Source organism: Natator depressus, chromosome 8 (assembly GCF_965152275.1).
Source record: "Natator depressus isolate rNatDep1 chromosome 8, rNatDep2.hap1, whole genome shotgun sequence".
Classification (NCBI taxonomy): Eukaryota; Metazoa; Chordata; order Testudines; family Cheloniidae; genus Natator; species Natator depressus.
The window spans coordinates 54,285,116-54,309,174 of record NC_134241.1 but is presented as its reverse complement, the minus strand read 5'-3'; the positions used below and the strand labels follow the sequence as shown (position 1 = coordinate 54,309,174).

Below are 24,059 nucleotides of genomic sequence, written 5' to 3'. Positions count from 1 at the left end.
GACTTTAATTTCCTTGGGTCCATCTCTGCTCAGGAAAAAAGCCCGAGAGCAATCTGGGAGAGCCTACAAGCTTTCCTGGTAAAGCAAGGGTCTCCAAATGATTCTTTGTGATTCCATTAAATAAAAAGAAAAGGAGTACTTGTGGCACCTTAGAGACTAACAAATTTATTTGAGCATAAGCTTTTGTGAGCTACAGCTCACTTCATTGGATGCATTCCACACAAGTACTCCTTTTCTTTTTGCGAATACAGACTAACGCAGCTGCTACTCTGAAACCTGTCATTAAATAAATGTAGCTTACTGGAGTTTGATCATTTTTAATGGTTAAAAACAAAACACCCAAAAACCACCAACCAAAACCTTGGCTGATGGCTTTGGTATGGTCTGTTCTTGCAAAGGATTATCCCCCGATTCCCATCTGTCAAGGTTCCTTCCCCACTCTGAACTCTAGGGTACAGATGTGGGGACCTAAATGAAAACCTCCTAAGCTTACTTTTACCAGCTTAGGTTAAAACTTCCCCAAGGTACAAACTATTTTACCTTTTGCCCTTGGACTTTATCACTGCCACCACCAAACGTCTAACCGGTATATTACTGGGAAAGCGTCCGTTTGGAAACGTCTTTCCCCCCAAAATCCTCCCAACCCTTACACCCCCTTTCCTGGGGAAGGCTTGATAAAAATCCTCACCAATTTGCATAGGTGAACACAGACCCAAACCCTTGGATCTTAAGAACAATGAAAAAGCAATCAGATTCTTAAAAGAAGAATTTTAATAGAAGTAAAAAGAATCACCTCTGTAAAACCAGGATGGTAAATACCTTACAGGGTAATTAGATTCAAAACATAGAGAATCCCTCTAGGCAAAACCTTAAGTTACAAAAAGACCCAAAAACAGGAATCTACATTCCATTCAGCACAGCTTATTTTCTCAGCTATTTAAAGGAATCCGAATCTAACGCATATCTAGCTAGATTACTTACTAAGTTCTAAGACTCCATTCCTGTTCTGTCCCCGGCAAAAGCATCTCTCTCTCTCTCTCTCTCTCACTCACACACACACACACACACGAGAGAGAGGCTTTGTTTCTCCCTCCCCCCAGCTTTTGAAAGTATCTTGTCTCCTCATTGGTCATTTTGGTCAGGTGCCAGTGAGGTTATCCTAGCTTCTTAACCCCTTACAGGTGAAAGGTTTTTCCTCTGGCCAGGAGGGATTTTTAAAGGTGTTTACTCTTCCCTTTATATTTATGACACCATCCTGAGCTTATAGTTCTTAAATCCCCAGCTGAAGGGCATTAATTTTACTGGTTTCAGAGTAACAGCCGTGTTAGTCTGTATTCGCAAAAAGAAAAGGAGTACTTGTGGCACCTTAGAGACTAACCAATTTATTTGAGCATGAGCTTTCGTGAGCTACAACTCACTTCATCGGATGCATACTGTGGAAACTGCAGAAGACATTATATACACACAGAGACCATGAAACAATACCTCCTCCCACCCCACTCTCCTGCTGGTAATAGCTTATCTAAAGTGATCATCAAGTTGGGCCATTTCCAGCACAAATCCAGGTTTTCTCACCCTCCGCCCCCCCCCCTCCACAAACTCACTCTCCTGCTGGTAATAGCCCACCTTAATTATCATACACATTGTGAAGAGAGTGGTCACTTTGGATGGGCTATTACCAGCAGGAGAGTGAGTTTGGGGGGGGGGGGCGGAGGGTGAGAAAACCTGGATTTGTGCTGGAAATGGCCCAACTTGATGATCACTTTAGATAAGCTATTACCAGCAGGAGAGTGGGGTGGGAGGAGGTATTGTTTCATGGTCTCTGTGTGTATATAATGTCTTCTGCAGTTTCCACAGTATGCATCCGATGAAGTGAGCTGTAGCTCACGAAAGCTCATGCTCAAATAAATTGGTTAGTCTCTAAGGTGCCACAAGTACTCCTTTTCTTTTTATTAATTTTACTGTATTCATTTTGGCACTCATGAAAGTGCTGGAGTGACAACTTTGGAGACTGATGTTCCCTACTGAACCACAAAACAGGAACAGCACGAGCAACCCCAGTGCAGGCCTCCACCTTACCACCCCCCAACCATCCCCGGCTAACGTGCCTCAATCAACCCTGACTTAAACAGACACCCCAGAGATGACCAGTCCTTGGCCAACATTACAAACAACGGTGCCAATCTGTGCCAGTTGTGTCACTATGTTTTCAGATGAAGAAACTCATGTAGTAGGAATGAGTAGAGAGCGACTTATAATGAAAACTATGTCCTTAGCAGTTGCCCCCTTCTACAACAGTTTCCTAATGTATCAGTTGTCCTTATCTGCTCATTTTCTATAGTGACCTATGGCATGAATCACAAGAAATTGCAGGGAATATACAAATCTAGCAGAACACCCAGCAATAAGGGGCTAATCCAGCCTTCTTTTGTGTGGCCTCAGATGAGCCTTTGGAGGTGGAACAGAAGCAGTTTTGGCTGCAGAAGGGCTGAAACTGGTTATAGTCAGGTTACCCATGGCAAGCACCACCTGTGAACAGAATAGACTACCAGTCCATGAGAGTCCCCTGCACAGTAGAATGCAGTAGGCAAAAACAGGGCAAGGGTGTCTGTAGTTCTCAGGCGGCACATAAGGGCCTACAGAGTTTACTCCAGCTATCAGGCCGTGCTATTCCCCAGAGAGCTGCACTGCAGTCTGGGACTGATTCCTTCCTCCCAACCCCAGCACGGTGCAACAGTGGGTTCTGGATTTGCCCCTCAGTGCACGATTGTTTTTACACATTGGTAAGTTACAAATGTGCAGTATGTGAACTGGGAAGAGAACGAAGGTAACATAAAGAACAAGAAGAACAGGAGTACTTGTGGCACCTTAGAGACTAACAAATTTATTAGAGCATAAGCTTTTGTGGGCTACAGCCCACTTCATCAGATGCATAGAAGGGAACATATAGTAAGAAGAGATATATATATACACACATGCAGAGAAGTTGGAAGTTTCCGTACAAACTTTAAGAGGCTAATTAGTTTGTGACTTTGTCCTCACCCACAACTATTTCTCATTTGGGGACAATATATACTTTCAAGTCAGCGGCACTGCTATGGGAACCCGCATGGCCCCACAGTATGCCAACATTTTTATGGCTGACTTAGAACAACGCTTCCTTAGCTCTTGTCCCCTAATGCCCCTACTCTACTTGCGCTACATTGATGACATCATCATCATCTGGACCCATGGAAAAGAAGCCCTTGAGGAACTCCACCATGATTTCAACAATTTCCATCCCACCATCAACCTCAACCTAGACCAATCCACACAAGCGGTCCATTTCCTGGACACTACTGTGCTAATAAGCGATGGTCACAGAAACTACCATCCTATACCGGAAACTTACTGACCGCTATACTTACCTACATGCCTCCAGCTTCCATCCAAGACACACCACACAATCCATTGTCTACAGCCAAGCTCTAAGATACAACCACATTTGCTTCAATCCCTCAGACAGACAAACACCTACAAGATCTCTATCAAGCATTCTTAAAACTACAATACCCACCTGCTGAAGTGAAGAAACAGATTGACAGAGCTAGAAGAGTACCCAGAAGTCACCTACTACAGGACAGGCCCAACAAAGAAAATAACAGAACACCACTAGCTGTCACCTTCAGCCCCCAACTAAAACCTCTCCAGCACATCAAAGATTTACAACTTATCCTGAAAAATGATCCCTCACTCTCACAGATCTTGGGAGACTGACCAGTCCTTGCTTACAGACAGCCCCCCAACCTGAAGCAAATACTCTCCAGCAACCACACACCACACAACAAAAACACTAACCCAGGAACCTATCCTTGCAACAAAGCCCGATGCCAACTCTGTCCACATATTTATTCAAGTGACACCATCATAGGAGTTAATCACATTAGCCACGCCATCAGGGGCTTGTTCACCTGCACATCTACCAATGTGATATATGCCATCATGTGCCAGCAATGCCCCTCTGCCATGTACATTGGCCAAACTGGACGATCTCAGCGCAAAAGAATAAATGGACACAAATCTGACATTCAATCATAACATTCAAAAACCGGTAGGAGAACACTTCAACCTCTCTGGCCACTCAGTAAAAGATTTAAGGGTGGCAATTTTGCAACAGAAAAGCTTCGAAAACAGACTCCAACGAGAAACTGATGAGCTTGAATTAATATGCAAACTAGATACCATTAACTTGGGTTTGAATAGAGACTGGGAGTGGCTGGGTCATTACACATATTGAATCTATTTCCCTAAGTTAAGTATCCTCACACCTTCTTGTCAACTGTCTAAATGGGCCATCTAGATTATCACTACAAAAGTTTTTTTCTCCTGCTGATAATAGCTCATCTTAACTAATTAGCCTCTTACAATTTGTATGGAAACTTCCAACTTCTGTGCATGTCTATATATATCTTCTTACTATATGTTCTATTCTATGCATCTGATGAAGTGGGCTGTAGCCCATGAAAGCTTATGCTCTAATAAATTTGTTAGTCTCTAAGGTGCCACAAGTACTCCTGTTCTTTTTGTGGATACTGACTAACATGGCTGCTACTCTGAAACAAAGAACAAGGATGGTTTTGTGGTAAAGACACTAGATTTGGACATAGAAGACCTAGGTTAAATTTCCAAACTTCCTGTGTGAGTGGGCAAGTCACTTAATCTCCCTGTGCCTCAGTTTTCCCCCTATTAAAATGGGCATAATAATCCCTTTCTGTCTTGCCTCTTTAGAATGTAAGCTCCTCAGGCCAGGGGCTGTCTCTTATTGTGTGTCCGTACAGTGTGTAGCACAACAGAGCCATGATCTCAACAGCACCTAAATGACAACTACAAAGAAATAAAAGAGTTGAAGCAACCAAATTAAAAACCCATGCAAAAAGGGGAACACACACATCTCCTGGGCTCTTAAAGGCAGAAATACCATATATACTCGTTCATAAGCTGAATATTTTTGGTAAAAAAGTGAAGCATCAAAGAGCGGGGGTCAGCTCAAACAGGTCTACACCAAAATTTGATTATTTTAAAAACTCTATGAAATAATTGAATTGAATATCTAATACATTGTTGTTTTGTTTACCTGAAGCGTCTGCAGGCATGGAGCCCCTCAGTTCTCTGTGGCCACGGTTCGCCGTTCCCAGCCAATGGGAGCTGCGGGAAGTGGCATGCCACTTCCCGCAGCTCCCATTGGCTGGGAACGGTGAACCGTGGCCACTGGGAGCTGAGGGGCTCCGTGCCTGTGAACGCTCCAGGTAACCAAAACATCCCAACTCACCAGCGGCTTACCCCGACGGGCCAGGAGCCAAAGTTTGCCAACCCCTGAAATATAGGGTCGGCTTATGAAAGGGTCATACAATTTTTACTATTTTTACCTATCCATCTGGGGGGATAGGCTTATAAATGAACAGACTAATGAATGAGTATACAAGGCATGTATTTTATTTCAAATCAACCCATTTTTTAGCTAGAATTGTGTCATCTGGCTTGAAGCCCTCTTTGACTGGCTGATTTGGATTAATGTACCCACTGGTAACTTCTAATTGTTCATAGCACAAAAGGCAATCTTCTTTTGTACATATCTGATTAATACAGGAGAATGTAAAAGACATGGAAGAGAGTACAGTTTGGGAACCAGGAGGCAAGTCAAAAGCAACTGTACTGTCAGGGAAATAGTGTTTAAAATAGATGCTTTTAAATAAAGTCAAGTTGAATTTTTAAGTACTTATTTTAGTAATTCCAACCATTTTATAATTTTTTAAAAAGTTCCTGCTGATAGAAATATTTCCCTTTAAAATAGTTATATGCCATAGAAGTTTCATTATGGGATGTGACACAACAAACAAGCCAATCTACATGCATATACCCAGTTCGTTCACTCTCTAAATCTTTTTGGCAATTCATGTGCTTATGGGTGAGAGATTCTCAAGGCGCGCCTCTTTAATGTCCCTCATTTAATGTCCCTCTTTAATGTCCCTCATTTTGAGAGTCGTCACTCCTTGGAGCTCCGAAGTTCCCTACATTCCACAAAAAAGTGGTGTCCCCTCATGTTTATTGTTGAGAATTATTTACATCAGAAGCAAAGAATCATGAAACTGAGGTTATGGAAATAGTTTCTCACACTAAAGGAAGGAATCCTATAGCATTTTTAGTTCTCTGCATAAATAACATTTGTGTTCTCCTCATTGTCGGTTTTGGTCACCCATTGTGGATCTTTGGATCTTGGCAGATTAACAGGGGCATTCTCAAGTCTAAAGCTAACCTTGTTTTCTTCTTCCCCAGTGTGGCTTCTCTTTCACCACTCCTACATGTTACATGGCTTTTATGCTCCTACAGTTCTTGTACTTGAACAGTACTTTGAATCATAAGAGTCACACAGGGCCTGTCTTCTAAGCACTTTAGCATCATTATTAATGAAGTCACACAACAGCCCTGTGAGATAAGCATTATTATACCCATTTTCCAGATGGGGAAACTGAAGCATGGAAAATGTGTATGTCTTGCCCAGTACCACATAGGAAGTCAGTGAGATAGCCAAGACTAGAAAACCAGGTGTCCCAACTCCCAGTATCCTGCTCTAATTACTAGACAATGCTATAGCCTTTCTGTACATCACTTGATTTTGACAACATGCTAACTAAATAAGCACAAGAAATAAAATGTCCCTCTATCCCTTTGGAGATCCAGTCATAAATAGAGAGAGGAAAAAAACTGCTGAGATGGCAGAATGATTACACTATGGTGATGTAAACAACTTAAAGTACTCCTACCCAAAAAGCCATTCTTAACTTATAAACAGAATAAAGAGCATGGAATATTACAGACTGATAACTGATGTTGGTTATGTATGGACCAATCACCTTACTAACTCCACCTAAACCTGGATTCTTTTGAGTTTAAATGGTTTTCTACCTTAGATTTTGTATTCTGGAACCACTGAGCTCTCCAAAAAAAAAACCAAAAAAACCAAAAAAAAAAAACACACAGTGCCTGTGTCATGGCTTCCCTCAAAAATCAAAAAGGCCAATCTGCTGTCCTTTCACGACAGGAAATAAGGATGAGTATTCTGGCACAGTGTAGTAGGTATGGAACAGGCTTGTATGCTCATGCCTGTATAGTCTATGTCTTGACACAGCAATGGCCCCTTCTGTGTAGCCTGCATACAGGAGACTGTGCACAGGGATACCAATGGCTTGAATTCAGTGATAACTCTGACTTTGGTTGGTTATGCCACTTTCCCTACAGTGGTCACAATCTGGTTCTTTAGTAGCCCAAACTAGCCATCTCTCCCTATTTGGCGGCGATGGCATTATGAAGTGAGGAGGAGAGACATTTATCAACTCAATGGTTAAGCTGAAATACAGTACTGGATTTTCCAAGCTTGTAGGAATCATCACTGATTTTGAAATATCTAAATATCATGTAGCCTTTCAAATACATCTTCAATACATTTGAGCTAATTCCTTTCAATGCTCCTCGTCATGTACATGACACGATAGTTTTCCATATTATTATTTTCTCTATAGCTACCCACCCACTAACTCTTACCTGTCGAGGAGACGTTCCAATACTTCTTTAGTAGAGGCAAAGCCCCTATACGTTGACAGAAAGATGCTGATGTAGGTAAAGTCATTGTCCCCAAAAGCCGTCAGCAGGTTCTCCACAAGTTTCTCCAGAGTGCCAGCTTTTATTGTTCTGATCTTACATGTTTCGTACTGGCTGACGGTATGTCCTGGAGGCAATTGGTCCCCTTCAACCTGTGAAATAAAGGATCAAAAGCATGGGAGAAACCAAATACCCCAAATGAGAAGAATTACCACACCAAACAACAAGTTAAACTATGCTTTTTGGGTAAGGGATAAATGACAGCGTGCCTTCAATTCCTGAAATATTCTGTCATTTTTGATAACCATTGAACTCTAGAAGATGGGTCTATTGATGCAACACTTTAGAATTGTTTACCCTTTTAAAAATATTTCTTTGATATCCTTCACCTGATGTTTCAGTAGCTGAGTGTAGTCAAACCACCACACGTTATGATGCCATTAGATCTTACAATCTAAACCAGATTAGTACTTGGATAAGAGACCTGTAAGAAACATCTAGGTATGAGAGGAAATAATACTGGGGATTCAGTGGCTCTCATATTTCTAAATCAGTGTTAAAACCAATACCCACAGCCGGGTGTTTAGAGCTCGGACGCAGGGGGCGGAAATTATGTGCAGAAGGTGCCAATTTTAGATGAGATGTAAAACTGACGTCCTGAACACTTGTGGTCATCCAACATTCCATAATGCTTTTTGCAAAAGGAGGGTGTTAACTCCAGTGTCCTGGTCAAATCCCAAATGTATCATTACATTCTGTCGCTATTTCTCGTTGTTTCAATGAGATGCAATATTTCTCAGCATATCTACATTTTTGTATAGTATTTTTGTGTACGGTTTAGAGCCTGATCTAATGTCTGTTGAAGTCAATGGGAAGAGTTCTAGAGTTGATTATATGTCAGTAATGGAAAATGATCCCCGAGAATAGTTCATATACTTGTTTGTAAAGATATCTGAGATTACAAGTGCTATATAAATGAAAGATATAAATGCACACACTAATAAATAAAATATAATAGTAATGACTGCATCAATTTGATGAGAAGTTCCCTTTTTTGCTTTTAAATTGCCCAATTTTAAGGAAGAATTGTATTAGAGACTATTGGCATAAAAAGGCAGAGAGCAGGAGAGAGGAGACTTCAGCAAGGTGTATAGTTTTTTCTTTTTAAAAAAAACCCTTTGTGCCAGTGTAACTGGGGTACTGTAGATTCAACTTGAGGAATGTATGCTGAAGTGTATCTCCTCAGTTACCTTGTAATGAATGGTGTCATCCAGCCTACCTACAGCTAATATCAATAAACTTTCATGAATGGGAAAAAAAGCGGTTTCCTTGGAGAGAAGTAGATGGCTCATACCTGTCTGTGAGAGTCTGCAATCCCAGATGGGAAGAAAAGTGTTAACAATCCCCAGCAAGCAACATATTCTGACTTGTGTAAATTAACAATTGAAATACAGTTTGAATAAATGAAAATAGCTCTTTTAAATATAAAGTTAGTTTTATATAGATACAAGATGTGTACAATTTAGGGTAGGAAAAATGTATATATTGAAGAGTAATGGGATCATGCAAAGGAAAATTTAGGCTATCGAGAAACATTTCTCGACCACAAGGTCTATTAGACTGTAGTATGATCTCCCACAAGAAGTGGTGGACGCCCCATTGTTTAGACATTGTAATTCTAATTTAAAATTAGACTGGATGGAGCACTAATAAATATGTTGTAGGGAATAACCATGCACTGACCAAGGATGGTCTAAATGAGCTAATTAGTCTCATCTATCATTAATTTTTGCTACCGTTTCAAGACGGAATAGGAGGAGTTCAAGCCATTTCCATTGCACATCAGCATTAGGACATTGAATAGTTTGTTTACTGGTAGCTTTCAGACACTAGCTTATACCTGACATTCCACTGATACTTAAACTTGAGATGGAGACAGAGTGTCGCAGCTGGTTTCCCCACACCCAGCCTCTCTCCCCTGAGCTAACAGCAATATAATATCACCACAGCTGCTTCTCCTTTCCCCATCTGTCCCTCTGTGAAATTCTGTAATTTTTGTTAAAATAACTGTTTTTTTTAATCTGAATTCAACGTTTGTGAAAGGGGCCAGAGTCTGGGGTCCTCAATCTACAGAGCAAGTGCAACTTGAATAGCAGAAGTACAAATTTCTGCATGTTGCTTTGGCAACATAGTTCAACCTTCCCGGAAAGGACCGCCTCTAGGAGTTAGAAAGAAGTTCAATCTCCATGCTCAGCCAATCACTGGTCTCTCTCACGAGACTGCCAAATAAAGCACTTGTTAATGGCAACTATGAAGGCGCTTTCTGAGACACAAACACCTGGCACTGGACTGAAGCCACCAAACAGCCATGAGATGTTTGTGACTTTTGGTAACTACCAGCCTGGACTGGATTCAAACTAGCAAGACACAAACAAAGGCTTTTTAGTCAATCATCAATTTCCAGTCACTTTGTCCCACACACAGTTTTGTGATCTTTAAAATTCTTTTAGAAAACTGCAAGCCTGAGTCTGGCTTCTCTGAGGTAGCCAACTGCTGTTGTGTCCACACGTGATGCTCTGAGGAAGAAACTCTTGCGATTGATAGTTTCCAACATAGGTTTCCCGTCTAGAGTTCTTCCCCAAAATGGCTGCCACCATTCTTAGAGCACAGTCAACCACCTCTGCGTCTACTTTATGAATAGCTCTGCGGACCATATATTGTCTTCAATCTATTTGTGGCACTACTATGGACAGCAGTAAGAGAAATGCGTCTTAAGGTCAGCGTATGGCTTGAAGTGCTTGAGGGCTGGTACTCTTCTCCTTCATTGATGCAGACCATCCAATGGGACTCTAAGGGCTCCTTTGTCCATTCAACCAACCAACAAGATATTATGTTGTGTTTGTTCATATCACCCCACTTGCTATACTTTGATATCATAACGACAGATAGGCTGGCAAAAACAATCAATGCAGTCCAACAACAACTTTTTCACAGACAGATTTTCTCTCAGCTGTTTAGTGCAGGGAGTTTTAGTTAAACAAGTTTTAACAAAACCAAACCATAATAGGGCTCTATAAAGAAAAAGAAAAAGAAAAAAAAAGGTGAGGCCAGACCTGCTCTGCTACAACCAAGATGTCCTTTATAGAGGCAAATGCTATGTGCCGAGTGCTTGTCTACACACAAAAATGCACTCATTTACCAGTTTATTTAAAATTGTCCAAACTAATATCAGTTTAAAACTAATTATATCTTAGTTTGCCTCTGTACATTTACAGTTTCAACGCCAGATTTAAATTGTTAGTTTATGTAATGCAGTAGTGCCTAGAAGCCCTAGTTGAGGACCAGAACTCCATTGTGCTAGACACTGTACAAAAACTGAACAAAAAGATAGTCCCTGATTTAGAAGTGTCCACATGCAAAGTTCTACCCATTTAACTAAATCTAACTTTAAAACACACCTTTAGTTAAATCAGCACAACTGTATGTGTAGATCAGGCCTGACTCAATCAAGTAGTCCTGTTGGCTTTAACGGGACTACTTGTGCAACTAAGTCAAGCACTATTTGGAGACCAATCCAACACCCATTGACTTTAATGGGATGCTGAATCAGACTTTTATCTGCTAACTTGGTGTGGGGATCTTCTTCCTATAAGGCTGCTTAAGTTAGCCTGATACTTTAGTTCTCTTCTCATCTGCTTCTCAGATCATTTTTACAGGGCTCAGAGTGCTGACCCCACTTTGTACAAGTATTGGCAATACAGTGATAGATATCCGTGGAACTGTATTCACTCCTATTTACAAGAAGAAACTCCTTTCTTTTTTCTTGATAGTGTAGCTGGCTAGGAAGGATGACTGTTGTCTGGGGGTCAGGCCAGGAAAGTGGGAGTTAGGGCTTTAGGTCCTGGCTCTGCCAACAATTAATTGTGTGGCCAGGGCTAGTCAGTTATGGACAGATTGTGTCATTAATGTACAGCCCTCAGTACGGGGGAGATGTAGGGCCACACTGCCCCAGTAGGAACTCTGGGAGGTAAGGTAGCTCAGGGAGGCACAATATCTCCCAGAGCTCCCTGGCATGGGAGGAGAACATATGCCGGGCATTCTTTCCAGAGGGTGCAGTATATGCTTCCCTTTGAGGCCAGACAGCTACATAGCCCTGTTTTCTCCCCACCCACTTTGAGGTGGTCTACAACTGTGTCTAGCTACTTTGCAGGGGACTACAGGCAATGGAAGGCTCCTTGCACCTTGCTCACTCAGCTCTTATATGCAAAGCCAGTCATAATCCAGCCCTTAGCCTCTGTATATCTCAGTTTACCCATATGTAAAATGGGTATAATACCTAGCACACCTCTGATGCTATATAAATAATTAGTGATTAGACAGTCATAGGATACAAGTATTATTTGCACACACCAGCCTAAATAGGAAAGCAATTAAAATATCATTTAAATATTTATCAAGTCACTGTCACTAATTTTTAATCTTGATCCATTTTGCCTTTGTTGCTACTTTGCTTTAAAATCAGAGACCAATGTTATAATAAAGGATCTAACTAGCAATTTTTCTTCAGATCTCTTTTATATATAGGTTTGGTCACTGTCGTGTTTTAGACTATGGAGACTAACATAAGATTTTACATATATATATATATATATATATATATATATATATATTTTACTTCACTAACTTAAAACAATCCAGCCAGTTTGAAGACTTACTAATGATGAACAATCTTAAGAAGCTGTAAGAAACCAATTTGGGAACAAACTGTGGATTTGTATCATTCAGTGATAGGTACATGCAGGGTGAGAAGATAAATGGAAAATCTTTAGTTTGCTAAATTTCCCCTTAAGTGGCTTTAATCCCCGCTGCAAATCATTTTTACATTTATAATATAGCCTTTAATATTTTTTTTTTATAAATCACTTAAAAACTAAATCCTTCCTTCAGTTTGAGAAAATGAGCATTATCTGAAATCTTACTTTAAAGCAGCAGCATCTCACTTGTGAATGAGGACATTTCTTTTGTTTTAGCATATGCTTTGGGCCTGTAGACCAAGGAACAACATGCCTTCCCTCTTACAATAAACTATCATTAGCTGTTCTTATACAGATGATTCAGACAGGGAACCAAAACAGCGATGAGCAATAACTTCTACATTCCTAAAGTCCATGGAAAATTATTTATTATCATCATTTATTTCCAGTAGCATCCCACAATGTGCTAGGCTTTCTAAACTGTAAAGAAAGCACAATCCTTGACCCAAGGAGCTTGTTATCCAAGGTCTTAATTGCTCCATGTGGCTGGATACCTCTGGAGGAGTCCCGCTGACTTCTCCTTGTTTGGAGTAGTTTACAGGAAGATCAACAGAGGGTAATGAGAAAGGATACATAGATAAGTAGAGGGTCAAGGGAGTTAATAACCACATCTTGATAATACATAAGGTAATGCTAATATTATAAACAGATTAGGACCTTATTGTGAACTCACTGGCATGAAGTGCCTACACCATGGATAGCGGTATGGAGCAGAACCTGGTCTCAAGTGCACTGGTGTCAATGCAACCCCATTGAAATAAATGGAGTTACACCACTGTAACCTGAAGATTTTGTCCCACAAAAATCTTAGAATTGCCATTTATGAACCTTTTGTGATCGAAAAGTATGTGATTTGCCATGGCACTCTACAACCCCACTCAGAAAAGGCATAAAGCAACACGTTATTACTACTATTATTTTTGTAAGTAAAAAAATTTTCTAAGCAAAACTTAATTTTGTGAATAAACTAAAACAAGCAATTTGCATGTAAAAAAAGAAATCGAACCTCCTTTTTGATACTTCGCTGTTAAAGTTTTGATTTTTCAAATCAGCTATTAATTATTTAACACAGTTCCCTTCACTTCATTAAGAGGAACTTGTGCTTCATTGTATTTAACTTAACATTATTTTGTATCTAGCAGATTTTTTTTCCTTTTACATTAAAGTTAAGGCCATATTCTACTCTTATTCCACACGCAAAGCTCCCATTCACGTCAGCATGCAGATGAAGAGGAGAATCTGGCTCTAAGACTGAAACGCACACAAAAATACACTTTAATTGTAACTTGTCCAAGACATCATACTGCAAGAATGCTAACAAAAAAACGCTGACAACCCAAAATTGAGTTTGCCAGCAAAAGAGCAAGCTGCTAGAAATCATTTTAAGGGACTTTTAGGGACTGTTTTTATTTGCATTATTTCAGCAACTCTGCCTTGAAGTTTAAAAGGAAAAAAGACTTGGCAGACAAGAGTTCAATAACACAGACTTACAGAATAAGACATTGTGGGCTGAGCTAGCGTGCTAACAGGAAACTGCTCAATCTGGATTTAATCAGAGACCATCTCTTTACTGACACGACCAGGATACCCAAAAGCATGAGGAGTTTTTATGTTTGCTTTGGGCCAGCTGTCTGCCTATGAGAATACTGTACCTACTGCTTTTAAAAAGGGGCCTCTGAAGCGATTACAGACACGTGACATCCCTTAAAGTCACTGGAGGTCACATGCCAATTCTGAAATTTCAGTTTTAAAAAGTTTACCTCAATGTTTCCTTCAATATGAATGTCTAATGGCTTGGTTTTCAAAGGTGCTGAGCACCTCAGGCTTGCATTAACTTAACTGGGATTCATGGGACCCCAACAACTCTGAAAATCAAGCCATATGTCTCAATTTCACAGTGACTTCCTCCAATCAAAAGAATGCTAGCACTGATACTTTGTGCATGTGCTTGATTAGCAAACAGCTTCCTACCACCTAAGGAGAATATCTCAACACCAGACAAAACTACCTAAGAGTAAACTGAGATATATCCTTTATTCATCAGAATAGGTAGCTATTAAACTGATGTGTTTCTAACAATCTCTATCAACCCCCTGGAATGGTATGTACTGTGAAGGGCCAATCCAGTTTTAATGCTGCATTCTTAGGGCTTTATAGCACGCAACTTCATCCATACATACAACTCCCACACACAACAATGGTGCTCCATGTAGATTGAAAGTCCCTTAGGTTAAGATCCTGTGAGATGCTGAGCTCCCTCAACTCACGAGGACTTCAAAGAGAGTAGTAATAGGGCGATTGGCATATAACATTAACATAAAGGTCACCCACAGAACAGAGTTTGGTTCCATTGTCATTTACAATTGAGGCCTTCACCCTGCTGCAACTGCCATCATGCAGGCAGATGTCTGCACCCACATGGAGCCCCACTGACTTAACTGGGCTCCATGTAGGTACAGGGATCCACCACACAGCTAGCTGCAGGACTGGGGACTTAGATTGTAAACTCTTTGGGGCAATGATTTTGCCAGTTTCTCTTTTAGCGAAGAACCCAACACACACCTTCTGAACTCAATAAACAGTAATAATACAGAACCATACTCAGAGTGTCCTAAATTACAATGCGTTTGTTACTAGGACAGCAGGAAATGTATAGGCAAATGTGACAGCCATTATGAGTTCAATAACAGATCACACAGCCTATTATTATATTAGAGCCTTTCTGCCTCCCCCCGTTGAGGTTACTGGCCAGGAAGCCGAGGTTGTCTACTGCTCCTTCCACAAAATACCAGAGAAGCTTTAATTTCCACAAAGACACCACCACAGACAGACAGAAAGGAAAGCAGCACCTAGGCCAGGGGTGGCCAACCTGTGGCTCCAGAGCCACACGCGGCTCTTCAGAAGTTAATATGCGGCTCCTTGTAATAGGCACTGGCTCTGGGGCTGAAGCTACAGGCGCCAACTTTCCAATTTGCCGGGGTGCTCACTGCTCAACCCCTGGCTCTGCCACAGGCCCTGCCCCCAATCCATCCCTTCCCGCCCCTGAGCCTGCCATGCCGTCGCTCCTCCCCCTCCCCCCAGAGCCTCCTGCACGCCACGAACCAGCTGATCGGGAGGTGTGGGAAGGGAGGGGGAGGCACTGATCGGCAGGGCTGCCGGTGGGCGGGAGGCGCTGGGAGCGGTGGCGTGGGGCCGATGAGGGGCTGCTGACATATTACTGTGGCTCTTTGGCAATGTACGTTGGTAAATTCTGGCTCCTTCTCAGGCTCAGGTTGGCCACCCCTGACCTAGGCTATACCAGTACACTACAATTTAAGCACTCGGTATGTGCCCAAGTCATGGTATAGGACTTGAATCCACAGTCTTGTGGGCCAAACACAAGACTGCTATCCATCAAACTATAATGGCATTATAAAGGAATGGTTTATTGATGTCACTCAGTTAATGGTGTATATTAGTAGCAAGAAATACTGAAAGACTTAAAAGGACATCACCAACTGAAATTTGCTCAATATATACATTATGTTACACCAAGCTTTTACCAAAACAAAGACCTATAGAAGGTTTTCACTATTTAAAATATATGCCTTTGGAAACAACTGGTTTTGAAACAAAGAAACATTCCCCTGCAGCATCTGCAACCCAAACAGGTAGCATTTGGACTCTGAAAGTGAAACTGACTGTGAACAAAAGTGAAATTGATTAAATTTATTTTCAATATCCAAGTTGAAATATTGAAAGAAAACAAACAGGATAAACAGTGACAAGTAAACTGGATTTTAAATATTCTTCCAGTTTAATTATTTAAAATGTTAACATCTAAGAAGATTTGTTTGATTAAAAAGATATGGGACAGAATTTTCAAATGTGATTAACTCTGAAGACCCGTTTTCAACTGTGACTTAGGCACATAGGAACCTAAGTGTCATTGACTTGCTTTGATGCTATTAACTACCTATGTCACTTTTGACAATGGGACTCAGATACTTTTGAATATTTTACCCATGGTCTTTAAATTGACAGTGCACCTTTAAATATAGGATATTTAGCACATTTGTACAGTAACTACTTTCATCTTTAGAGATGCTGAGAATAAATCGTCCCACCATTTTTTTAAAACCATCAAAAGCACAACATTTGGAAGTGCAAACAGACCTGCTACTTGCCTTGGGAGAACAAAGGAAATCTATGGCACATTTAGTCTAAAACTTCACAGACAGATTCATAAATTCATATGTTGCTTAGAGAAATGTTAAAAGGGACCTACAGGGATAAATACAGCTTTGTAAACTGTCATGAAGAGAGATTAAATCCAAGACAAAACTAAAGAAAAGAAATAATACAACTGAATTGCCCAGCAAAGTGTGTCAGAACAGGAACTTCCAACCAACAACTCCTCAAGCACTGTACTAGGTAAAACACACACCTCACTTCAGTCAAATTTTTTTTCCAAAGAATTACTTTAAAGATAATTAATTAACAAGAAATTAACAGGTACATATTTCAGAGTAACAGCCGTGTTAGTCTGTATTCGCAAAAAGAAAAGGAGTACTTGTGGCACCTTAGAGACTAACAAATTTATTTGAGCATAAGCTTTCGTGAGCTACAGCTCACTTCATCGGATGCATACTGTGGAAAGTACAGAAGATCTTTTTATACACACAAAGCATGAAAAAATGGGTGTTTACCACTACAAAAGGTTTTCTCTCCCCCCACCCTCCTGCTGGTAATAGCTTATCTAAAGTGATCACTCTCCTTACAATGCGTATGATAATCAAGGTGGGCCATTTCCAGCACAAATCCAGGGTTTAACAAGAACGTTGGGGGGGGGGGGGGACGACAAGGGGAAATAGGTTACCTTGCATAATGACTTAGCCACTCCCAGTCTCTATTCAAGCCTAAGTTAATTGTATCCAATTTGCAAATGAATTCCAATTCAACAGTCTCTCGCTGGAGTCTGGTTTTTAAGTTTTTCTGTTGTAATATCGCAACTTTCATGTCTGTAACAGGTACATAGTGCTTTTCATTCCAGAAGGATCTAAATATGCTTCATAAACTGCATATTGAGTTGCTTGTCCTCTGAAACTAAGTGTGTAAAACTTTCGCTTACAGGTATGGCTAGTGGCAATCTACAGCAGCAGCTGACAATCTGACTGTAACTGATTCAAACCAGCATAGGTATTGTTGACACAACCTGCCAACTGGAGCTTCTGAGGAGATATGGGGATCATCATTTCATGCAACAGGGAGCAGCTATTCTGCCCTGGTAACTACACAGTGTATTTTAGGAGAGGAGATCAAGACTCATGCCAGAGTAGCAGCCGTGTTAGTCTGTATCCGCAAAAAGAAAAGGAGGACTTGTGGCACCTTAGAGACTAACCAATTTATTTGAGCATAAGCTTTCGTGAGCTACAGCTCACCTCATCGGATGCATGCAGGGGAGCTATAAAGTGCATTTTCTTGATGAAGACTGAGTTGACCAAAGTAAATTACAGGGGGGTGGGATCTACAATGGAGAGGGACAATATTGTGTAGTAAGTAATCGCAAGGAGTTTTATTAAACTCATGTCAAGTGTTCTTAAGCCTAAAGCCTAGTACGGATAAGCTAAAAATCTTACAGGCCTCAGTCTATAGGTCTTGCATTACAGCCATGTTTTATTTATATACCAAATACACATTCCTCACTCCTAAATACTTGTCAGTCTTGTATTCTATAAGCCTATCGTAATTACACAAGAGATTCTGAAACTGACATATTGAGGATCTGGCAGAAGACAGAAGTTAAAGTGGGGCAGGGGCTACTTTAACTCACAGTGTACTTTCTTATACCTTCTTCTGAAGTTATGAAAACTTAGCAAACTTCAGAGGTGATGTCTGAGGGAGTCTATGAATCTCGCCACATATTAAGCGGTGGGGGCCATTGTCTGGAAGAGGTATATGGCCCCTTTAAGGGCTAGAGAGCCAGAATGACTTCCTGTGGCAGCTTCAGACTAGGTCAGCATGAGGATGCTGACCCATCCCCCAGATGACAGGAAGAGAAGGGGGATTATTTAGGTCCCTGCCAGTGCAGGAAAAGCCCTCTTTTACCTGGACCAGGTGGAGCAGCACCAACCCTCCCACCCATGGAAGTAATTAAATGGCAGGTTGTGTCATGATCCACTGTGGGCGTTACGCTAGTTGCGCCTTTCCTGGGGTGCTGGGAAGGAATTTTTTCCCTCACCATCAGATTGGCCAAGGCAAGGTGGGGTTGGGTTGGTTTTTTTGCTTTGTTTTTTGCCTTCCCCACAACGGGTTTGGGGCTTAGTTGGGGCAAACATGAAACGCGGGTTAGGCTATAATGTCCAACTCTTTATGTAAGCTTGGGGCGGATGTCCAGTGCAGGTACTCCAGAGGGAAGGGATATGGTGATCAGATAAAATGGATTGGTACAGGATATAAAAGAGGTAATCCTTTATAAGGAGGGGAGTTTGGGGCTCCTATGACTGATACGGCATGGTATCAACCTCCCTCCCCCCCCCCCCCCTTTATAGCTCCCCTCAATGCTTAGCGAGTTGGCTGGGTAAAGGGGAGGGCTGAGAGCAGCCTCCACCAGGTATATGTAAATGATTATGGAATTACATGAACTGTATGCTTTTATCTGCCAGGTACTCCCAGACACATTTAAGAAGTAAGTTGCAGCTTAATTAAACCACATCCAGTGTCTCCAATCCTTCTAGCACAGCTGGACAATCTAAGGGAGTCTAAATAAGTAAACAAACAAAAGTGGCTGGGATTTTCGGAAGTGCCTATGCAATTCCCATTAAAATAAATAGAAATGGGGTGTCCAAATTTTCTAGATGGCTTTGAAAATCTCAGCCAAGTCTACTTAGACTCACCTATGAATTTGACCCATTTTTTGCAAGCTTCTATGCAGCTAAGGAGTGCACACTATTGCACTCATGGTGACGGACGTCCTCTGAGAATGGACAGGTTCATTATGCAGTACAGAAGTTTTTCAAAACAACTGTAGATGCACTGATCACTCAGTCCCAGCCTTTATCTCTAGCTGTCTCATGTGATTTACATATTTACCTTCCCTTTGCTTCCAAAAAAGCGTGAAACTTCCTAGGTCTTTCCTACAAAAACTAAACTAAACTTAAATAAAAAATCCCTCATCATTCTGATTCTTGCCTAGCTTCTCACAAGGACTTTCACCCACCTCTCTGATCCAACTCTGCCCTCACTGAACCAAGACAACTGGATCTGAAAGATCAGCATGGGTCATTTCTCTTTCTTTGATTTCACAGTTCTATCAGATTTAATAATTCAACAGTTAACCTGTACCCCATTCTCTCTCACACACACATACTTTTTCCCCCATTGCGAATATTAAAATTGTACATGCTAGAGGAAGCAAAAAATATAAAAGGAACATTGCCTACAAGATGTAATTATAAAATCCTCGTGGGCCAATTCTGGGGCTGGTGCCTCTGTAAGCAAGACACAAGTTACAACCATCCCGCATATGCAAATATTTTTGGGGTGGTGGGAGATTAAAGTACAGTGATGCTTAAACAAAAGAAAGTGTAAAATAAACCAGGTAGGAGTGTGTTAACCATTGGCATTTCACACCTCTCCAGGAGTACGTCTTCAAAAAGAGATTTACTAGAAAGATTTTTCCAAATTAACTGTGCAAATCAAACATACACATTTAGCTTTCCTTGAGTATGTTTTTGAGAACCCTTCCATACCCTAAAAATTGAGGCATTCAAGATTAGTGCACACTTGAAAATTTGGGCCTGTCATGGTTCCTTCCCCACTCTGAACTCTAGGGTACAGATGTGGGGACCCGCATGAAAGATCCCCTAAGCTTATTCTTACCAGCTTAGGTTAAAAACTTCCCTAAGGTACAAACTTTGCCTTGTCCCTGAACAGTATGTAGCTACCACCAAGCGTTTTAAACAAAGAACAGGGAAAGAGACCACTTGGAGACGTCTTCCCCCAAAATATCCCCCCAAGCCCTACACCTCCTTTCCTGGGGAAGGCTAGATAATAATCCTCACCAATTTGTACAGGTGAACACAGACCCAAACCCTTGGATCTTAAGAACAATGAAAAATCAATCAGATTCTTAAAAGAAGAATTTTAATTAAAGAAAAGGTAAAAGAATGACCTCTGTAAAATCAGGATGGAAAATACTTTGCCGGGTATTCAGATTTAAAACACAGAGGATCCCCCTCTGGGCAAAGCCTTAAAGTTACAGAAAACAGGAATAAACCTCCCTCTTAACACAGGGAAAATTCACATAAAACAAAAGATAAACTAATCTGCCTTGCCTGGCTTACCTACACTGGTTGCAATATTGGAGACTTGGATTAGGATGGGTTGGAGAAGATGGATTTCTGTCTGGCCTCTCTCAGTCCCAAGAGAGAACAAACACACAAACAAAGAGCACAAACAAAAGCCTTCCCCCCCCCCCACAAGATTTGAAAGTATCTTGTTCCCTTATTGGTCCTTTGGGTCAGGTGCCAGCCAGGTTAGCTGAGCTTCTTAACCCTTTACAGGTAACAGGATGTTGCCTCTGTAACAGGAGGGATTTTATAGCACTGTATACAGAAAGGTGGTTACCTTTCCCTTTATATTTATGACAGGGCCTAACTCCTTGCTCTTTTATGGCTTCATGTTGTTCCCATTGCAGCCAATAGAAAAATTCCTATTAATTACAATGACAGTAGGATTGGGCCCTTAGGCTGTGGGCCTGAGCACCTCCTGAAGGTGCCAAGTGCTCTCTCAGGAGGCATTCGGCACTTTGCAGAATGGGGGCCTTCATTCCCAATCTCAAATTCAATCTCACAGATAATGAGGATCCCCAACCTAACCCCTACTTCCAGATTCTTTTCATTTTAACAAGCAGATGAATGAAGTTACAAGTGGTGACTGCAAAACAGCTGTGTCCATGCCCTGATCTCAGAGATCATACGGACTCTGGGCCAATGTCCAAACTCACCCCTTCAATGAGGTTTGGCTTTATTGGTAACTTAAAAACAACAGAACAACACACATTTCATCCTGATTCCTTCCCAAGCTTGGCTAGTCTTAGGATTTCCCTCCAAGACCACCTCTGCATAACTAGTCTGGAGCTTAATATAGGGTTTTAGCACCTGAATGATCTCAACAGAAGAACCCTGAATTCCTACAGGGCCTCAGCGTCTGCTACTGCTACAGTGACAAAAAAGACTGAGTACAGAATACCATCAGACCCCTTCCTGACAGGATGAGAAGGCAGGCCAGGAAATGGGGATACATTAAAAAGGCCCATAAAGGAGGCAATAGCACAAATCCAACTACCCTAAACGAACAAGAAAATAAACTGACAAAAACATACATATCTTTTAAAATAAAACGTTAGTCTTTACAACACCACCATAATGCTTTTTCATAGTACACTTAGATATGCATTATGTGCTGCAAAGGCAGACTATACAATATGTCATGTGAATAACTGACGAGGTTGCTTAAATGGGAAACATATAAATTGCACCAATTTAGCAGCAAGTCTAAATAACGTACACTACTAGTAATCTTGCTTCCTTACTTTAATCACTTACACAGTCTGAAGAGCTGATCTGGAAATACCAGTTAGCCTTATTCCCTTTTGGTCTTTCCAGAACCACATTGTCTGTGTGTATTAGAAAGATCCCGCATGGAAGAATTATAGAAACTACGGAAAGAAATACCATTTAGTTAATCTAATCCATATCCCTATCACTGCAGCATAGTTTCCCACGGCACATTTTCTGGTGTTTTATCTAATCTAGTTTTAGAAGTCCCCTGTGATAGAATTTTCATGCCTTCAAGACATCCACATCACCACCCGCCAGCTGCTAAAATCATCATCCTAGCCTGTCAATCTGCTTGTGCTACACCCATCTTTGAAATTGTACACTGACTTCTTCTCCATGCCATTTAGTTTTTCTTATGCTCATCTTCAAATCTTTGCATAATCTTGCCCATTTACAGAGTCACCTATTGCACCGCCCTTAACCTTTCAACGTAGCAATGATGCCAGCTTCAGTACCCCATTAGTCCACTTCTCCCTCAGCTATCCCCATCTCGTTTCCTGTACCACCCCATACAGACGAACTGCCCTGCCGGAGCTCACCCCATGAGACCTTTCCACATTCAAATCCCTCCTGAAGACTCATTTGTATCACCATGCCACAAGAAGTGAGTCAACTTCACCGTGCTGGGCACATGCCTTTACTCACTAACTGTGGTATCTTACTGTTTTGTCCCCTTCTCTTTCCTCCCTAATCTCCACCTGTTTGTTTTGTTCCTCCTTCATTCTACCATTGTCTCAAATTAGACTTGAATCTTTTCAGTGCAGGGATCATGTCTTATCTGTATTGTGAAATAGCCGGCACACTACTTGGTGCTGTAAAATAATAAAATAAGTAATCCCCCTAGCTCATCTGCAATCCCGCACCCCCTCTGTCTTGAGGGAAACCTTCATTAGAAACTCTGCCAGGTGACTGATCCTCTGAGCTACTCCTATTGGTTTTATCAGAGGAGTGAACACCATGGCCCTAGATATCAGCATTTCCCAGAACTGGCTTTTCTGAAATCAATCCCCTTGTCCAGCTGCACTCCATGAACTCATGCCTTCCCAAACTGCATTAAGCAAGCTCGTGCTCAGTGATTCGAAAGTTCTCCATAATCCTCACCTTCTCAACCTGCTCAGATGTTGCAGATTACACGGTGCATACACAGAGTGGAGATTTTTCAGGGACTGATCCTGCTCTCCTTACTCCCGCAAAACTTCCACTGCAGGAGGTTGCTAACAATTTACATACAGAAACAGAAACTAAATTTGTCAAAGTGGAATTCTAATCTCTTAACCACATTCAACATTTGTTCACAGGGATGGTTTTCCCCCAGATCTGCACTCTCCTGTTTGGTCACAGGAATTATCAATACAGCAAATATAGTCAGTTGGTTTTAATGTGGCAAAAGTCACTTCGTTGTATGAAAATAAAAGGTCAACATCACGAAAAACAAGATTCACGTGTAGTCAAAAGGAGTAAGGCTTTTTTTTTTTTAGTAGTAGTAATTATATTTTTGGGTTCTCAAAAACTGCAATACCTTCCCCCATAAAAACAACATTTTTCTTTCCAGGAATGTGATTTAACTTAATTATTAAACTAATAATCACTTCCTGTGCACTTGCTAGAAACAAAGAATGACTGTGGGAGACAGTAAACAATACTGCTGAACTTGAGATGGATTTAAAGATGCTGCAAGCAATAATTCTACTGCAGAACTACTGCATATAAACATATTGCATAAGTCTACATAGCTTTATTTACTCTCATTGGATCTGTGGCTTTGTTTTCAGATTACAAAGCTTATTTAAACAGTACACAGCATTGTATGGCACAGAATGAAAAAAAAAAATCATATTGACTCAAGAAATCAGAGAAAACTGCTATTGAATCCAATGTAAATAATCATGCAGGAGTGAGAGATTTTCACTGTCTGCATCACTTAACTACTAATCCATCTCCCCAAGACTTAGACTTTGTCTACATGAGAAAATTGCACTAGTTTAATGTAAATCGGTTAACCTGGTTA

General features: G+C 41.0%; 1 protein-coding gene across 6 annotated transcripts in view; it reads right to left on the bottom strand.

The window, feature by feature from the left end:
• The window catches only part of RGL1 (ral guanine nucleotide dissociation stimulator like 1), a 159,064-nt gene that overhangs the window by 67,768 nt on the left and 67,237 nt on the right, over positions 1-24,059 (bottom strand). For all 6 annotated transcript variants that reach the window (XM_074961112.1, XM_074961113.1, XM_074961115.1 and 3 more), the window contains one exon: positions 7,579-7,787. In XM_074961112.1, the coding sequence (XP_074817213.1) occupies positions 7,579-7,787 (209 nt within the window). The remainder of the gene's footprint in view (positions 1-7,578; positions 7,788-24,059) is intronic.